This window comes from Camelus bactrianus, chromosome 12 (assembly GCF_048773025.1).
Source record: "Camelus bactrianus isolate YW-2024 breed Bactrian camel chromosome 12, ASM4877302v1, whole genome shotgun sequence".
In the NCBI taxonomy this organism is placed as follows: domain Eukaryota; kingdom Metazoa; phylum Chordata; class Mammalia; order Artiodactyla; family Camelidae; genus Camelus; species Camelus bactrianus.
This window is the reverse complement of record NC_133550.1, coordinates 60,369,924-60,383,126: the sequence shown is the minus strand read 5'-3', so window position 1 is coordinate 60,383,126 and position 13,203 is coordinate 60,369,924. Positions and strand designations below refer to the sequence as shown.

At 53.3% G+C, this 13,203-nt stretch overlaps 1 protein-coding gene across 1 annotated transcript in view; it reads left to right on the top strand.

The window, feature by feature from the left end:
- CACNG2 (calcium voltage-gated channel auxiliary subunit gamma 2) overlaps nt 1-12,180 on the top strand; it is a 104,176-nt gene extending 91,996 nt beyond the window's left edge. Inside the window, exons 3-4 of the mRNA XM_010960418.2 lie at nt 10,315-10,455; nt 11,583-12,180. Coding sequence (XP_010958720.2) covers nt 10,315-10,455; nt 11,583-12,118 — 677 coding nt within the window. The 3' untranslated portion in view covers nt 12,119-12,180. The remainder of the gene's footprint in view (nt 1-10,314; nt 10,456-11,582) is intronic.
- The last annotated feature ends 1,023 nt before the right edge of the window (nt 12,181-13,203 follow it).

The window sequence follows — 13,203 nt, the reverse complement described above, 5'->3', positions numbered from 1 at the left end:
CAACCATCTCTCTCAACTAGTGCCAACCAACTCCACTAGGGCTCTGGTAGGATTCTACCCACCTCTCACCATCATATTCCCAGCCCAGTGCCCGGCCCGTATAAAGCACTCAGTAAACATTTCTTGAATAACTGAATGAAGACACCCATCAGGCAGTGCCAGATTGGAACTTCTACTGAAACAGTCAATGAGATTTTTTTTCCTTCCTCCACAAGTCAAGGCAAAGTTAAATCCTGATGTAATAGCTGTGATCTTAAACCCACCTGAGACATATTATCAAGAGAAAGCATTTTGAGGCCCAAAGAAAATCTCTCAAGAGTCAGCAAATACTAACAAGGTAAAATGTTCCCTGGAAAGGGATTTCCAGGAGAGGGCCTGAGGGTCCTTGACGCCTGGAACAGCAAAGCCATCCTAAGCAGAAGTGACTGAAAGCTCTGCTCCAGGCTCTCAGGCAGCACTTCCTGAGGGGGTTTGTTCTCCCAGAAGCGCCTCCCCCTTCCACTCCTGCACAGCCCCTCCTCCGCTTCTACCCCCAGGTGCCCTTCCTCCAGGCCATGGAGGCGGAACAAAGCCTCCCTCCCACCCCATCCCCCACAGCAGTGGTTAGTTTCACCCCTGGCTCACTTTTATGAAAAATGTAGGAAGCTTTTTATCATATGGATCACCCCTGTCGCTTTTGATAATTACTCCTCGCATCAAACCCAACTCTCAGGTCAGCCTGGAACGTGGGTTTCACTGTGGAACACGAAGCCTGCCAGGCGGCGGGAAGAGAAAGGAAGAGAACATGATGTCATTTATGGATTTCTTTTTAAAGGGGGGAAAATATCTTATAAGGTTCATCCTTCCCCGTTATGCATTCCTGCAAGGCACTGCTCTTAGGTGGAATTCCTAAAGGGTGGGTTGGTCATCATTCCCGGTTACCAGGTCTGGGGCTCTCAAAGGAGGCTAGCGGCAGCATAAAAGAAAGTTGAGCACCTTCTGTATGGTGGAGGTTGTGCTCAATGCTGGGGAGGTCCAGATGAATGAATGAGACGCAGTCGGTGACTGCACAGCCTGGCGGGAGGACCCTCAGAGAAACAGCTAGATTTGGGAGGCAGGGCCCATAGAGATGCAGCCCGAGTGTGGAGATGGGGAGGTGGCAAATCTGGCAGAGGCAGGAGTCTCACTGGCTGAGCACAGCGAAGGTGTGATACTTTATCAGCTGGACACCAAGTGCATGGGGTGGGAACCTTGTCTCATTCATTGCTCTGCCTAGAACAGGTCCTGGAATACAGTGGGTGCTCAGTCAATGCTGTTTGCTAAATAAGGAAAGACAGGATTCTTTAGAGGCTATCCCTACCTACTCTCTACCTCCATTTCCCTAATTTTAAAGAGAGAACTGTTTAGAGTGTTTGGTTTATTTTGGTGTCTCTGGACAGAAGACTTGAATATATGCTAGCAGTGCAGGATTCCGAGGGTCTGACTTGAGTTGATTCAGTCCAACAATATTTTTTGAGCATCTGTAACAGAGATCGGCCAACTTTTCCTGTAAAGGGACAGGGAGTATATATTCCAGGCTTTGTGGGCCATAGTCTCTGTCCCAACCACTCAACTCTGACCATGTAGCACAAAAGCAAATATGGAAGCAAATGAGTGTGGCTGTGCTTGCTCCAATGAAACAACTTTACTTACCAAAAACAGGCAGCAGACCTCACTCGTCAATAGTTTGCTGACCCCAGATCTGTAATATGCTAGTCTGGGACTAGACAACAAAGGAAAGTTTTTAAAGTTGGAAGATATGAATTCCTATCATTCTCTATTAAGCTCTAGCCTGGTTGGCTAGAGAAGCGACCAATCAGAGCAATGTGGGTTAGAGCGTGGAGAAGGAGGGGCAGGCGGGGGGGGGGGGTTCCTTAGATAAGGTGGTCAGAGCAGCTTCTCTAAATGAAGAGCCAGAGGAAGTAAGAGGATTTCTGGGAAGCAAGTACCTTCTAAGGCGGGAGTAAGGTGGTCTGTTTGAGGATCAGAGGGCAGACAGGTCTGGCTGAGCACAGGGCATGAATGAAGGGGCGTCTGCAGCATGAGGTCGGAGAGACAATGGAGGGCCAGTATCATGTGGGGAAGAAATCCGATCTCACTCTAAGTGTGACGGGAACCATGAGCAAGGGACACGGACTTGGAAGGTCGGTTCTGGCTGCTGGCAGGGAGGCAGGGAGGCCAGTTGGAGGCTGTTGCAGTCATCCCCGGGAGAAGTGATGGCCGTTGGACCAGAGAGTTGGCTGCAGTGGTGGTGAGAAAGTGAGAGTTTGGGAGGCAGAGCTGACAGGGGCAGGAAGGCTGAGTGACTAGGGGTGGCCTGTGGGACAGGACACTGTGGGTTTCCAGACGACAGTAGAGGACTATGAGGAGGCACTGGGGTGGAGGAGCGGAGAGGCCCTGGGTCCCCTGTGGGTGACAGCACAGACTCAGGTGTTCTCTCCGGCTGAGGTAGGGAGCCATTGGAGGGTCTGAGCAGAGGAGTGACACCATCTCACATTTAACAGGACCCTCTGGTTACTGTGCTCATAAGAGATTGAAATAGGGCCAGGAGAACAGTGAGGAGCCCGTTACAATGATCCATACAAGAGATGACAGCAACTTGAACCCAGGTGGTAGCAGTGAAGGAGGTGGGAAGGGGTCAGATCCTGAAAATATTCCCATGGGTCTGCATACAGGATTTTCTGAAAGGCTGCATGTGGATTTCCCAGGGACAGGAAGCAATCCAAGATGACTCAGAAGTCGGCAACCATGAGGGGAGAGGGTTGGGACTGAGAAGGACTAGCGCTCAGTGTCGGCCACATTAAGGTAGAGAGGCCCACGGGCTCCCCGGGGAGGTGTCCTGGGGCCTGGGACTCACATGGCAGGACCTGGCCGGGGACAGGGGTTTGAGAGCTGTCAGCATGTGGATAGTATGTAAAGCCATGAGACTTGATGAAGGCGCCAAGGGACTGGTGCAGAGAGAGAAGAGGTGTGGGAACCAAGCCCCAGGATGCCAAGGCTTAGAGGCCAGAGAGAGAAAGGGCCCCAGGGAAGGAGCTGAGGAGGGGTGGCCAGTCAGGCGACCTGGGTCACTCCTGCATCCTCGATCTGCCAGCTGGACAGAGCATCTGGAGCAGGGAGGGAGAAGGGAGAACGCCAGAAGGGCATGGCTGGCCAGGAGCACAGAGCTCATCTCCTGGGCGGGCAGAGAGGGCAGGCCTCGCTTGCTCTGTAGCCAACAGGCCAAGCTTCGGGCAAATCCAGCATCCCTTGGAGGACCAGGAAGGAGGCTTCCGCTTAATATCTGACGGGATGAATGAATGAATGCACGCTCTTCCTCCCTAGTCCCTATGGGTATTAGAGGCATCCACAGCCTCTCCTGAACCACAGGGTCCAGGGGCTCCTTAGTGAACAGGAGGAACAGCTCTAGCCGGTCCCCATCATCAACCTGGGCCCACAAAGGTGGGGCTAGTATGGGCCCTGCCCACCGACCCCTAGCTTACCCAGGAAGGAATGTGACCAGCCTGTTTTTCCTGAGCAGCTCCGTGGGGCAGTCGGATGGGTTGGCTGTGGCACCTTCCTAGTCCTGTCCCTCCTTACCAAAGCTTGAGGATCTGGTGAAGAATGGAGGCGGTGGTGACCGGGGTGGTGACTTCCTATGACTCTCAGTGTGTGTTGGTGTGTCCGCGTGTCTGTCTCATGCACGAGGGCATGAGTCTGTGCTGTCTTCTGTGTCTTCTGGGGCCTGCACATCCATGCGCCTGAGTGTCTATCAATCTGAATATAAATGGCTATGTGTTTGCACGTGTCTGCCTGTGTGCACGTGGGTCTCTTTGTGGGGTGTGTGTGTGTGTGTGTGTGTGTGTTGTGTCCAGGAAATGGAAAGTGGGATTTCCCGGCTGTCCCAATGTGATTTGGAGGTGGGGAAGAAGATACAGAAGAATTTAGTTCCCTTCCACAATCATGTATTAAGCACCTACTGTGTGCTGGACTCCAAAAATCACTGTCATGTGGCCCAGGACTGCAGGGTGGGCTGAAGCTCTCCCCACTCCACAGTCAGAGCCTGTGGTGATGGGCCCCAGGTTGGCTACTGTCCCTGACATACTCTGCCCAGGGGCAGGGGAACGGGTGGCACCCACAGGCCACATGCACACACATGCATACACACGTGTATGCACATCATACATACATGCTGCAGTATCAGAGCCTCGCCACATTAATCACTCTTTTTCCAGGGCTGGAAGTGAACAGAAGTGGGGTGGGAAGGAGGGCTCTGGGGGGGGCCTATTTCTTCCCACCCAAGAGAGGTCTTACCTGAGTACACTTGAACTAGGAGTTGACACCTTCCCAGAGTCACTGACCACCTGAGAGCAAGCATAAGCAGGAGGAGTGTTCCCGGGGCAGCTGCAGGCCAGGGACAGACAACTGTCAGGGAGACAGAGGGGACATCTGTACGGGAGGTGGAAGGCAGCCAAGACACGGAGGGCTGAGGATTATTTGGGGGCTAAATTTGCGGACCTCTGCCACCAGTAGAAAGCAAGAGACACAACAGCAGGCCTTAACACACGCTGCCCAGATTCAGATCCGGCTCTCCCACTTCTTGGTTAATTCCCCTGGGCCTTGGATTCCTGGCAATGGGGATGATGTTCTCCGGTACTTTCCCAGGGTTGTAATGAGGCTTGAGTGAGTCAGTATAAAACATCTCTTCACTCCAGCCCAGAGCATCATAAGCACTCGGAAGGCATTAGCCATTACTGTGTATGTTACACAGTGAAAAGTACAAAGGATAAAGATGAAGCAGGGAAGGGAGAGAGGGAGTGCCGTGAGTTTTCAGTAAGTGGTCAGAGAGGTCCTCACTGGGACGGTAACATTTAAGCAGAGACCTAAAGGAGGTAAGGGAGTGTGGCTGGTCCTGCAGATATCCTGGGAAGAGCATTAAGGCAGAGGGAACAGCCAGTGCAAAGTGTCTAAGGCTGGCATGTTCAGGGCTGCCAGGAGACCATGCAGTTTAGCAGAGGGTGTGAGTAGTGAGTGGGAGGCCAGGCCAGGCCAGGAATTTACTCTGAGATGGGACCATGGGGAGGTTCTGAGCAAAGAGGCGTGGACTAACCTCATCTCTCCACTTCTGCTGGAGAAGTGACCAGTAGGAGATGGCCATAATCCAGGCTGGAAATGTAGGTGCTTGGACCAGAGCGGAAGTAGGGGGTCATTGAGAAGAAGGTGGGTTCTGGAGCCAGCAGGATTCACTGACAGGTAAAGAAGGCAGGTAAGAGAAAGAGGATTCATGCAAAGTCCTGGCTGGGAGACTGAACAGTGCTGCCCTTTTCTGAAGCCAGGAAGAGCGAGGAGGCTGGGTTGCAGGGAGGTGACTGCTCCATTTTCCGACCTGCATGTCATGATTTCTGTTATGGATTCTTCTTTCCCACTGGATGGTGCACAGCTTAGGACACTGAGACGAGTAGCTACAAAGAGAGAGTCTGTTCCCACCCACATCCCACCCCACCCAGCACAGGACCTGCCCCCAGTCTGGTCTGGGAGATGTTTGCCAAGTGAATAAATGAGGAATTACCTGCCCCTCTATAGCCACCTGGCTGTTTACCTTCCTCCCAGAATGAGGATGGAGATGCAGGGTCTCAAGCTGAGCCAAAGCCACCCTTCCCAGCCTCAGAGAACCCCCCTCCTCCCTGTTCCATCTCCACCCCCCTCTGCCCTCCCCACCGGGCACTGAAGGCGTTCCTAGGTACCTAGGTTGGAAGGTGTGGGGGACACCAGTTGTCATAGTCTGAGCTTGGGACATGGAGTGAAAGGTTCTGAATTCAAGATGAGTTCTGCTCTGTGGCCTTGGAACAGTTACTCAACTTCTCTGAGCCTCGATGAATACCAGTCCCTCAAGGATACAATGAGACAAGAGTAAGGGCAGTGCTTTGTTAGGGCTCCGCAGCTGCCCTAGGGGAGGGCTGGAGGAAGTCCACCATCCCCTCCTTCTCAGGTTTAGAAGTGCGGAGAGACATCCTTCTAGCTCCTGGAATGTGGGAGGTAGTCACTCCCTGAGGGTCACCCAGCCTCACTCTCCCATTTTGCAGATGAGGGAAAAATTGAGGCCCAGAGAGAGAAATGACTTACCCCAGCCCAGGACACTTTCTGGGATGCCAGCTGCCTCCCAGATGGTTATGGGGCTGATTGCTCCTGTCTGCTACCTCAGCCCTGCAGCCCTTTCAAGCAAAATTGTTGAGAGGGACATTCCCTCCGGAGGTCACCATGATGGGCGTGGCTAAACTGCAGTGACCACACCCCGTGGTTAGGGAACATCTAAGCTACAGCTCTGTACTCATATGCGTGCGACCAGTGCACACACTTCACAAAACAGCGCCTCCCCATCGCGCCCTCCACACATGGAGACAGCTTCTGTTCTGTCCTGGTTCATTTATTTAAGTGCTGAATGCCGCCACCACCACGCTGCCTTCGCGACCTGGACTTTAATAAACACCAGTCGAGGTAACCCCAGGCCCATGAGAAACAGCAATAATACGCTCTGCTGTGTGAGAACTAACATCTCCTGGTGCTCGGCTCTGGGTACCCGGCACTGTGCTAATTGCTTCAAATGCGTTGACTCATCACCCCTCATTGCAGCCCTGGGAGCTGGGTGAGCCGATCGAGCTAGGGGATGGGGGTGGGGGGGGCAACGTAGCAAGTGGGATGTGCTCAGGCCACTCTCCTGAGCTCCTGCAGCCGATCACCAACCCCAGGGACCACAGGAAGTAGGAAAGCATCCAGCATCTGCACAGGTGGCGCCAAAGGAAGCCCGCTGGGCTCCAAAATTCCTTTCATAGGTCAGTACGTATCACAGACATTCATTGGACACTTGGCTATGTGTGTGCTAGGCCTGTCACTTTATAGCTTCATTCATCTCACAACAACTGTAAGATGTAGGTACTGTTGATGTCCCCATTATGCAGAGGAGAATGGTGAGGCACAGAGATCACACAGCCAGTGCGGGGCCGGGGCAGGAGGGGACCCCAGACGGTCTACATCAGGAGCCCATCCTCCGAGCCACCACTCTCAACAGCTCTCCTTCCTCCATCCAGAATCTCCTTTCCCCCCTCCTCTTTCGTTGAGATCTCTCATCTTCAGGAGCACCTTCCCTCTCCCTCTCTCTCCCTCCCCCTGCCTCTCCACTTCTCCCTTCTCTCTCTCACCTCCTCTCTCCCCGGTCTCTCTCTTTCACACACACTCTCTCGTACACACTCGCTCTCGCATGCATTTACAGCAGCCTGACCCCTTTCACGGTCCCTGGCTACCCATCCAGCACAGCACGGAGGAGGAGAGGGGGAGAGATGCCCCAGAGCCTAGAAGCTCCCCGCAACCCAGCACATCTGCGATTCTGTCCTGTTAGAATCGATCAAACTCCAGATGGAATAACAGGCATAAAGAGCTTAACGCCTTGTCCAGAAAAGAGGAAGCCAGCCCTCCAAATACCCAACCATGATGACTATTTTGATTAAAGGCACAACCGGCACCTGGCTGGCCTGACTGAGTGGTCCTGGGGCAGAGGTCTTGGAGGCACAGGACCATCAGGGACAGGCAGAACCTTAGAGTTCATCTGGTCCAACCTCATCAGAGCACAGACCCAGAGGAGGGAAAGCCCACCCTCAGGCCCGTGAAGAGCCAGGCAGAGTGGGCACCAGGCTCAGGTCTGCCCACTCCCCCCTGGACCACTCCCCTCCCCACTGCCAGGGCCTCTGCGTGCAGCTGTCCGCCTGCCCTCCAGCTGTGCCCACCGGGAAGAGCGATTCCATGGCAGGACACCATAGGTGCCCGGCCCCCAGAGCGCTAGATCATGAAAAGATGTGTCTACAGGATTTGGCCAAAAAGATGGTTAGTGAGGAATTGATGGCTGAGGCCACCCCCTCCAGAAGACAAGATGTCATGCCCTCCCGGGTACTTATGACACTCTTCATTTCTGTCACCAGCATAGAAAATAATACATTGTGCGTAGTTGACTAACATTCTGTATTTTCTAAAGCTTCCGCCTTCTTCCTGTGGAATCACGGTAACCCTGTAAGGTAGACAGAGTTTGGTTTTTCGTCTCCATTTTACAGACAAGGAGGTGGAGGCCCAGGGACACTGTGAGATTGGCCCAAGATCTTCCCAAGCCAGTCAGCAAACACTGGGGCTCCCCAGGCTTCAAGGCTAGCCCCGCTTCTCTTCTGTGCACTTCTTTTCTGCGACCCCCGCTTACAGCTTCAGCCCAGACTGCATGCCTGAGCCCCTAAGCATCCATATCTGAATGCACCCCAAAGTCCAAGTGTCTCAAACCAAACCTTGATTTCCCTCCCTTCACCCCTTAGACTTCATCCTCTCCTAGTCTTATAAGTGGTTTTATCCAGCCAACCGGTAAATCTGAAACTTAGAAGTTATCCTCAATGCTACCCCCTTCTCCACCCTGAACATCCCTCAGATCCACCCACCTCTGCCCATGCCCTTCGTATTCACCCTGGTCCAAGCACCACCAGCGCTTGTCTGGTCAACAGCAGCAGTCTCCTCACTGGTGCCCTGTAGCAACCCTTGATCCCTTCTTTGTTTATTCGCTTCTTAAAATGCAAATCAGATCGTGACAGCCCTGCCTGCTTTGAGGCCTTTAAAGGAAACCCGTGAGCCCCCATATGTCCTGACCCCGAATCCCTTAGAGCACCCCTAGGCCCTGCATTAACTCTTCGTGAGCCAGCTCTTTTAAGTCCCCACATGAGCCATGCCTCTTCCTTGCTCAGTGCGCTTCCTCTCTCTGGAACCCTCCCCACCCTCTGCCTCGCTTCTGCCCAATCAGCTTCTCCTTATCCGTCGACCTCAGTACCGACATCACTCCTTCAGGGAAGCCCTCCCTGAGCCCCACGTGAGCTCAGAGGATGCTCTGGGAGGCCTGAAGCACGGGGTGCAGTGATTAGGCACACAGAGCCGGGAGTCAGGCTCCCTGGGCTCACAAACCCAGCCCTTCCATTTCCTTGCTGGCTGGCCTTGAACAAAAGGTTTGACCTCTCTTTGCCTCAGTTTTAACCTCTGTGTGATGGAGGTAATTAAAGTACTTATTTCATGGAGCTGTAAATGAGAATTGATGGGTTCATATATGCACAGTGCTCAGAACAGTCCCTCACTGAATCCCCAGTGAACATTGGCCATCTACATGTGACATCAGCCTGTCACTTGCCTTCATGGGGCCATATGGGTAGCTTTCTTGCATAACACTTCATCCTGGTTGCTAATTACACATTCCTCTGTGCTGTCTCTCCTTCATGAGAATGCAAGCCCTATAAAGGCAGGGACCTGCTTTGCACCCCTATGTCTTCCATGCCCAGCCTGGAGCCAGACACGGTGACTGCCACTGTATTTATTCACTGGACTCACACCTAGTCAAAAGCAAAGCATCTCCCCACTCTGGACCCCACAGCTTTTCCCCAGTATAGTGTATGATGCTCTCGGCCAGGGGAGGCCAGATTTGGCCCCCCGACTGTTTCTGTCAGTAAAGTTTATTGGAACCCATCCACACTCATTTGCTCATGTATCGTCCATGGCTGTTCTCACGCTACAAGGGCAGATTTGAGCGGTTACAACAGAGACCATATGGCCGGCAAAACCAGAAAGATTTACTATGTAACCCTTTACAGAAAAAGTTTGCCAGTGCCTGCTTTAGGTGTTTATAATCTCCTTGATGCCAAGGTCTGTGGGTTTCATGCGGTTGGTGTGAGGTTTAAATGGGTTCATCCATGGAAGGCACTTAGAACGGAGCCCAGCAGATAAGAAGAGCCCCAGAAATGTTATAGATGCTATGTAGTTCCAAGTGCAGAGGAAGGAGCTGATATCTTTGCCTAAGGAAATCAGGAAAGGCTTCATGGAGGAGGGGACTTTGAGCTGGGTTTTGATAGATGAATGGAAGTTTGCTGAGTGAAAAAGAGCAGGAGAGACATTCTAGTAAGAAAGCTCGGGATGTCAAAAGTCAGAAATGTGCATTAACACGTCATGGGGAGTTGGCTGTGGCTGGGCAAGATGGAACGTAGGGGTGGGCAGAGACCAAGTCCCACAGGGCGCTTCGGGCCTCATGAAGCCCTGGGGTTTGATCCTTGAGGAAGTAGGGAGCCCCTGCAGGGCGGTGAGCCAGGAGGCGGCTTGCTCCCTCTCCCTCCCTCCCTAGCGTTGCCGAACAACCCCTACTCTGGTCCTGTGTCCATAAACCCCTACTCCTGTGGGATGTCCTCTCTCCTCCCTCCTACATCCCCTGTCTCACAGCCACGCCACTCTCTTTCCCCAAACCTCCATGTTCTTCAGGGGCTGTGAGGGCTTCGAGCATCTTCCCGATCCTGAGCGTGATTCTGCTCTTTATGGGTGGACTCTGCATCGCAGCCAGCGAGTTCTACAAGACTCGACACAACATCATCCTGAGTGCCGGCATCTTCTTCGTGTCTGCAGGTAACAGCCACTGAGCCAAGCAGGCCAGAGTCCAGGCCCCCCCAAGTGGGGCGAAGGCTGAGGTGTGGGTACACGGTGGCTGGGACGAACTGGCAGAGACAGGAGGGGAGAGGAGAGAGAATTTCCAGGCCTTGCAACAGGTTGAGTTGTAGGGAAGGCAGGCTGTGCTGGGGCTGTCACCCCATAGCAGTGCCTGAGCCCCCACTCCAGGAACATCCCTAGACCCGGGCCCTGAGCCCAGTGGCCCCTCTCTCTCCCACCTCCTGGAAAAGGGCTCAAATCCCAGGTCCCTCTCAGGACATTGGGACTATCCTCACTTGCCCTCTCCCCTCACTGTCCTACCCAGGTGGGAGCAGGCAGGCACCCGAAACCACATTTCTCAGCCCAGTTACATGACAAGTCACACTGGCTTCAGCTGCCAGAAAAGGAACACGGGCTGCAGCACGAGCCGATTACTAAGAATGACTAACATTTAAGCAGCTCTTACCACGTCCCAGACTCCAGCAGCTCTCTCGTGGAATATCTCATTTTAATCCTCTCCGTGGCCCAACAGGAGTATGTCCTATCATTACACCCATTTCACAAATGTGGAAACTCAGATGAAGGTTACCTTGCTGAAGGCTTTGCATTCAGGCAGTCTGGCTCCTGGAGGCAGTCTTAACCCCCAGCTACACAAGCTTCAAGTCCCTGTGCAGCCTTAAGCAAGTTACTTAACCTCTCTGTGATCTGTTTTCTCACTTGCAAATCCGTTGAAATGTACTCAGCAGTGAAGGCAGGTAGTAAATGCTCAATAAATATTATTATTATTATTACTATTATTACTATTACTACTACTACTCAATACATTGTAGAATGCCTCCCTCCCCTCTCCCTTCTTCCTGTATCTGTTTCCATTAGCTCTTCCTTTGTGGCGCTCCCCAAATGGACTGATAGAATAGTAAGGTGATGCTGGTAACATCCCTCTATACCCATCCGTCTGTTCTCCATGAAAACGCCGGACCAGGGAAAGCCCATCCAGCTGCCGTGTCTTTTAATCCTGCCCAGTGCCTGGCATCCTCCTGGGAAGCTAACCTTCACTCTCTCTGCTTTCCCTTCGCCCCGCCCACCCCCAACCCCGTGCCCGGCAGGTCTGAGTAACATCATTGGCATCATAGTGTACATATCTGCCAATGCCGGAGACCCCTCCAAGAGCGACTCCAAAAAGAATAGTTACTCGTACGGCTGGTCCTTCTACTTCGGGGCCCTGTCTTTCATCATTGCCGAGATGGTCGGGGTGCTGGCCGTGCACATGTTTATCGACCGGCACAAACAGCTGCGGGCCACGGCCCGCGCCACGGACTACCTCCAGGCCTCCGCCATCACCCGCATCCCCAGCTACCGCTACCGCTACCAGCGCCGCAGCCGCTCCAGCTCCCGCTCCACCGAGCCCTCACACTCCAGGGACGCCTCCCCCGTGGGCATCAAGGGCTTCAACACCCTGCCGTCCACGGAGATCTCCATGTACACCCTCAGCAGGGACCCCCTGAAGACCGCCACCACGCCCACCGCCACCTACAACTCCGACAGGGATAACAGCTTCCTTCAAGTTCACAACTGTATCCAGAAGGACAACAAAGACTCTCTCCACTCCAACACAGCCAACCGCCGGACCACCCCCGTATGAAGCCCACGGGGGGCCTCGCCAGCGCCGCCGCCGCCGCCGCCGCCGCCGCCGTCGCCGCGCCGCCGGGGTCCCAGGCAGAGCCCGGAGGAGGGGCCCGGCCCCGCCGCCGCCGGGGTGGGCCAGGGGGTGGGGGGAGGGTGGGGGGATACCAAACCATCCATGGGGGGTGGGGGGGAACCTTCCAAAAGCAAAAAAACAAAAAAAAGAGAAAAACATAACAAGTAAATTTAAAAAAAAAAAAACAAAAACAAAATATAAGAGGAACAAAGAAGCAAAATCATAGGAAATGTGAAAAAAATATAACCGAGGGAAGGAAAAACAAACTTTAAAAAAAAAGCGAGAGAGGATAAAAATTTAAAATAGAAAATAAATCTAAAAGCAAATGCATGATTTCCCATGTACCATTATTTTAACATTTAATAAAAACCAATTTAAATGAAAAAATAAAAGGGAACCAAGATAATATTAAAGCAAAATGTGAGAAGGAGCAGAAAGGAAGGGAACTGTCCTTTGCATTTATATCAGGGGTTTATGTTACTTTTTTTTTTTTCTTTTTAACGCGGGAGAGTTACTTTTCTGTTCCCTTTAACCCCAAGCGGGCTCTGCCTCCCTGGGCAAGTGGGGGGTGGAGACTCAGGGCCCCGGGGCCAGGTGAGCCTCTCGGTCACTGCCAGGTGCCTGGAGCCTCTGGATGGATGCCCCAGGAACGCTGGGCAAGCTCAGTGGCTTGCAAGCCGGCTCCACCCAGCGTTGATGGGGCAATTGTAGGCCTCCAGGTGACCCAAGAGTCCTTGGTCCCTCCTGTCCGAAAGGTGCCTGGAGGGGGGTGCACCTGGGGCTTGCCCAGCCCTGGGGTTCCCAGTCCTTAATGGTCCTTAACCCACTGTGATGACTTCCTAGGCCTTGAGGGAAGGGAAGGAGAGGGATGGCTGCTGGTGGCTTGTGAGATGCCCGGAAACCCCGGAATCCTCAGGGTGAGCCTCTTGGGGTCACCACCTCAAGCTCCTGTCCTTGGGGGCAGGAGATGCCCACCCCCCGGGGGATATAAAGCATCTCTCCCTCCTCACCCCTCACCTCAGGGCCAC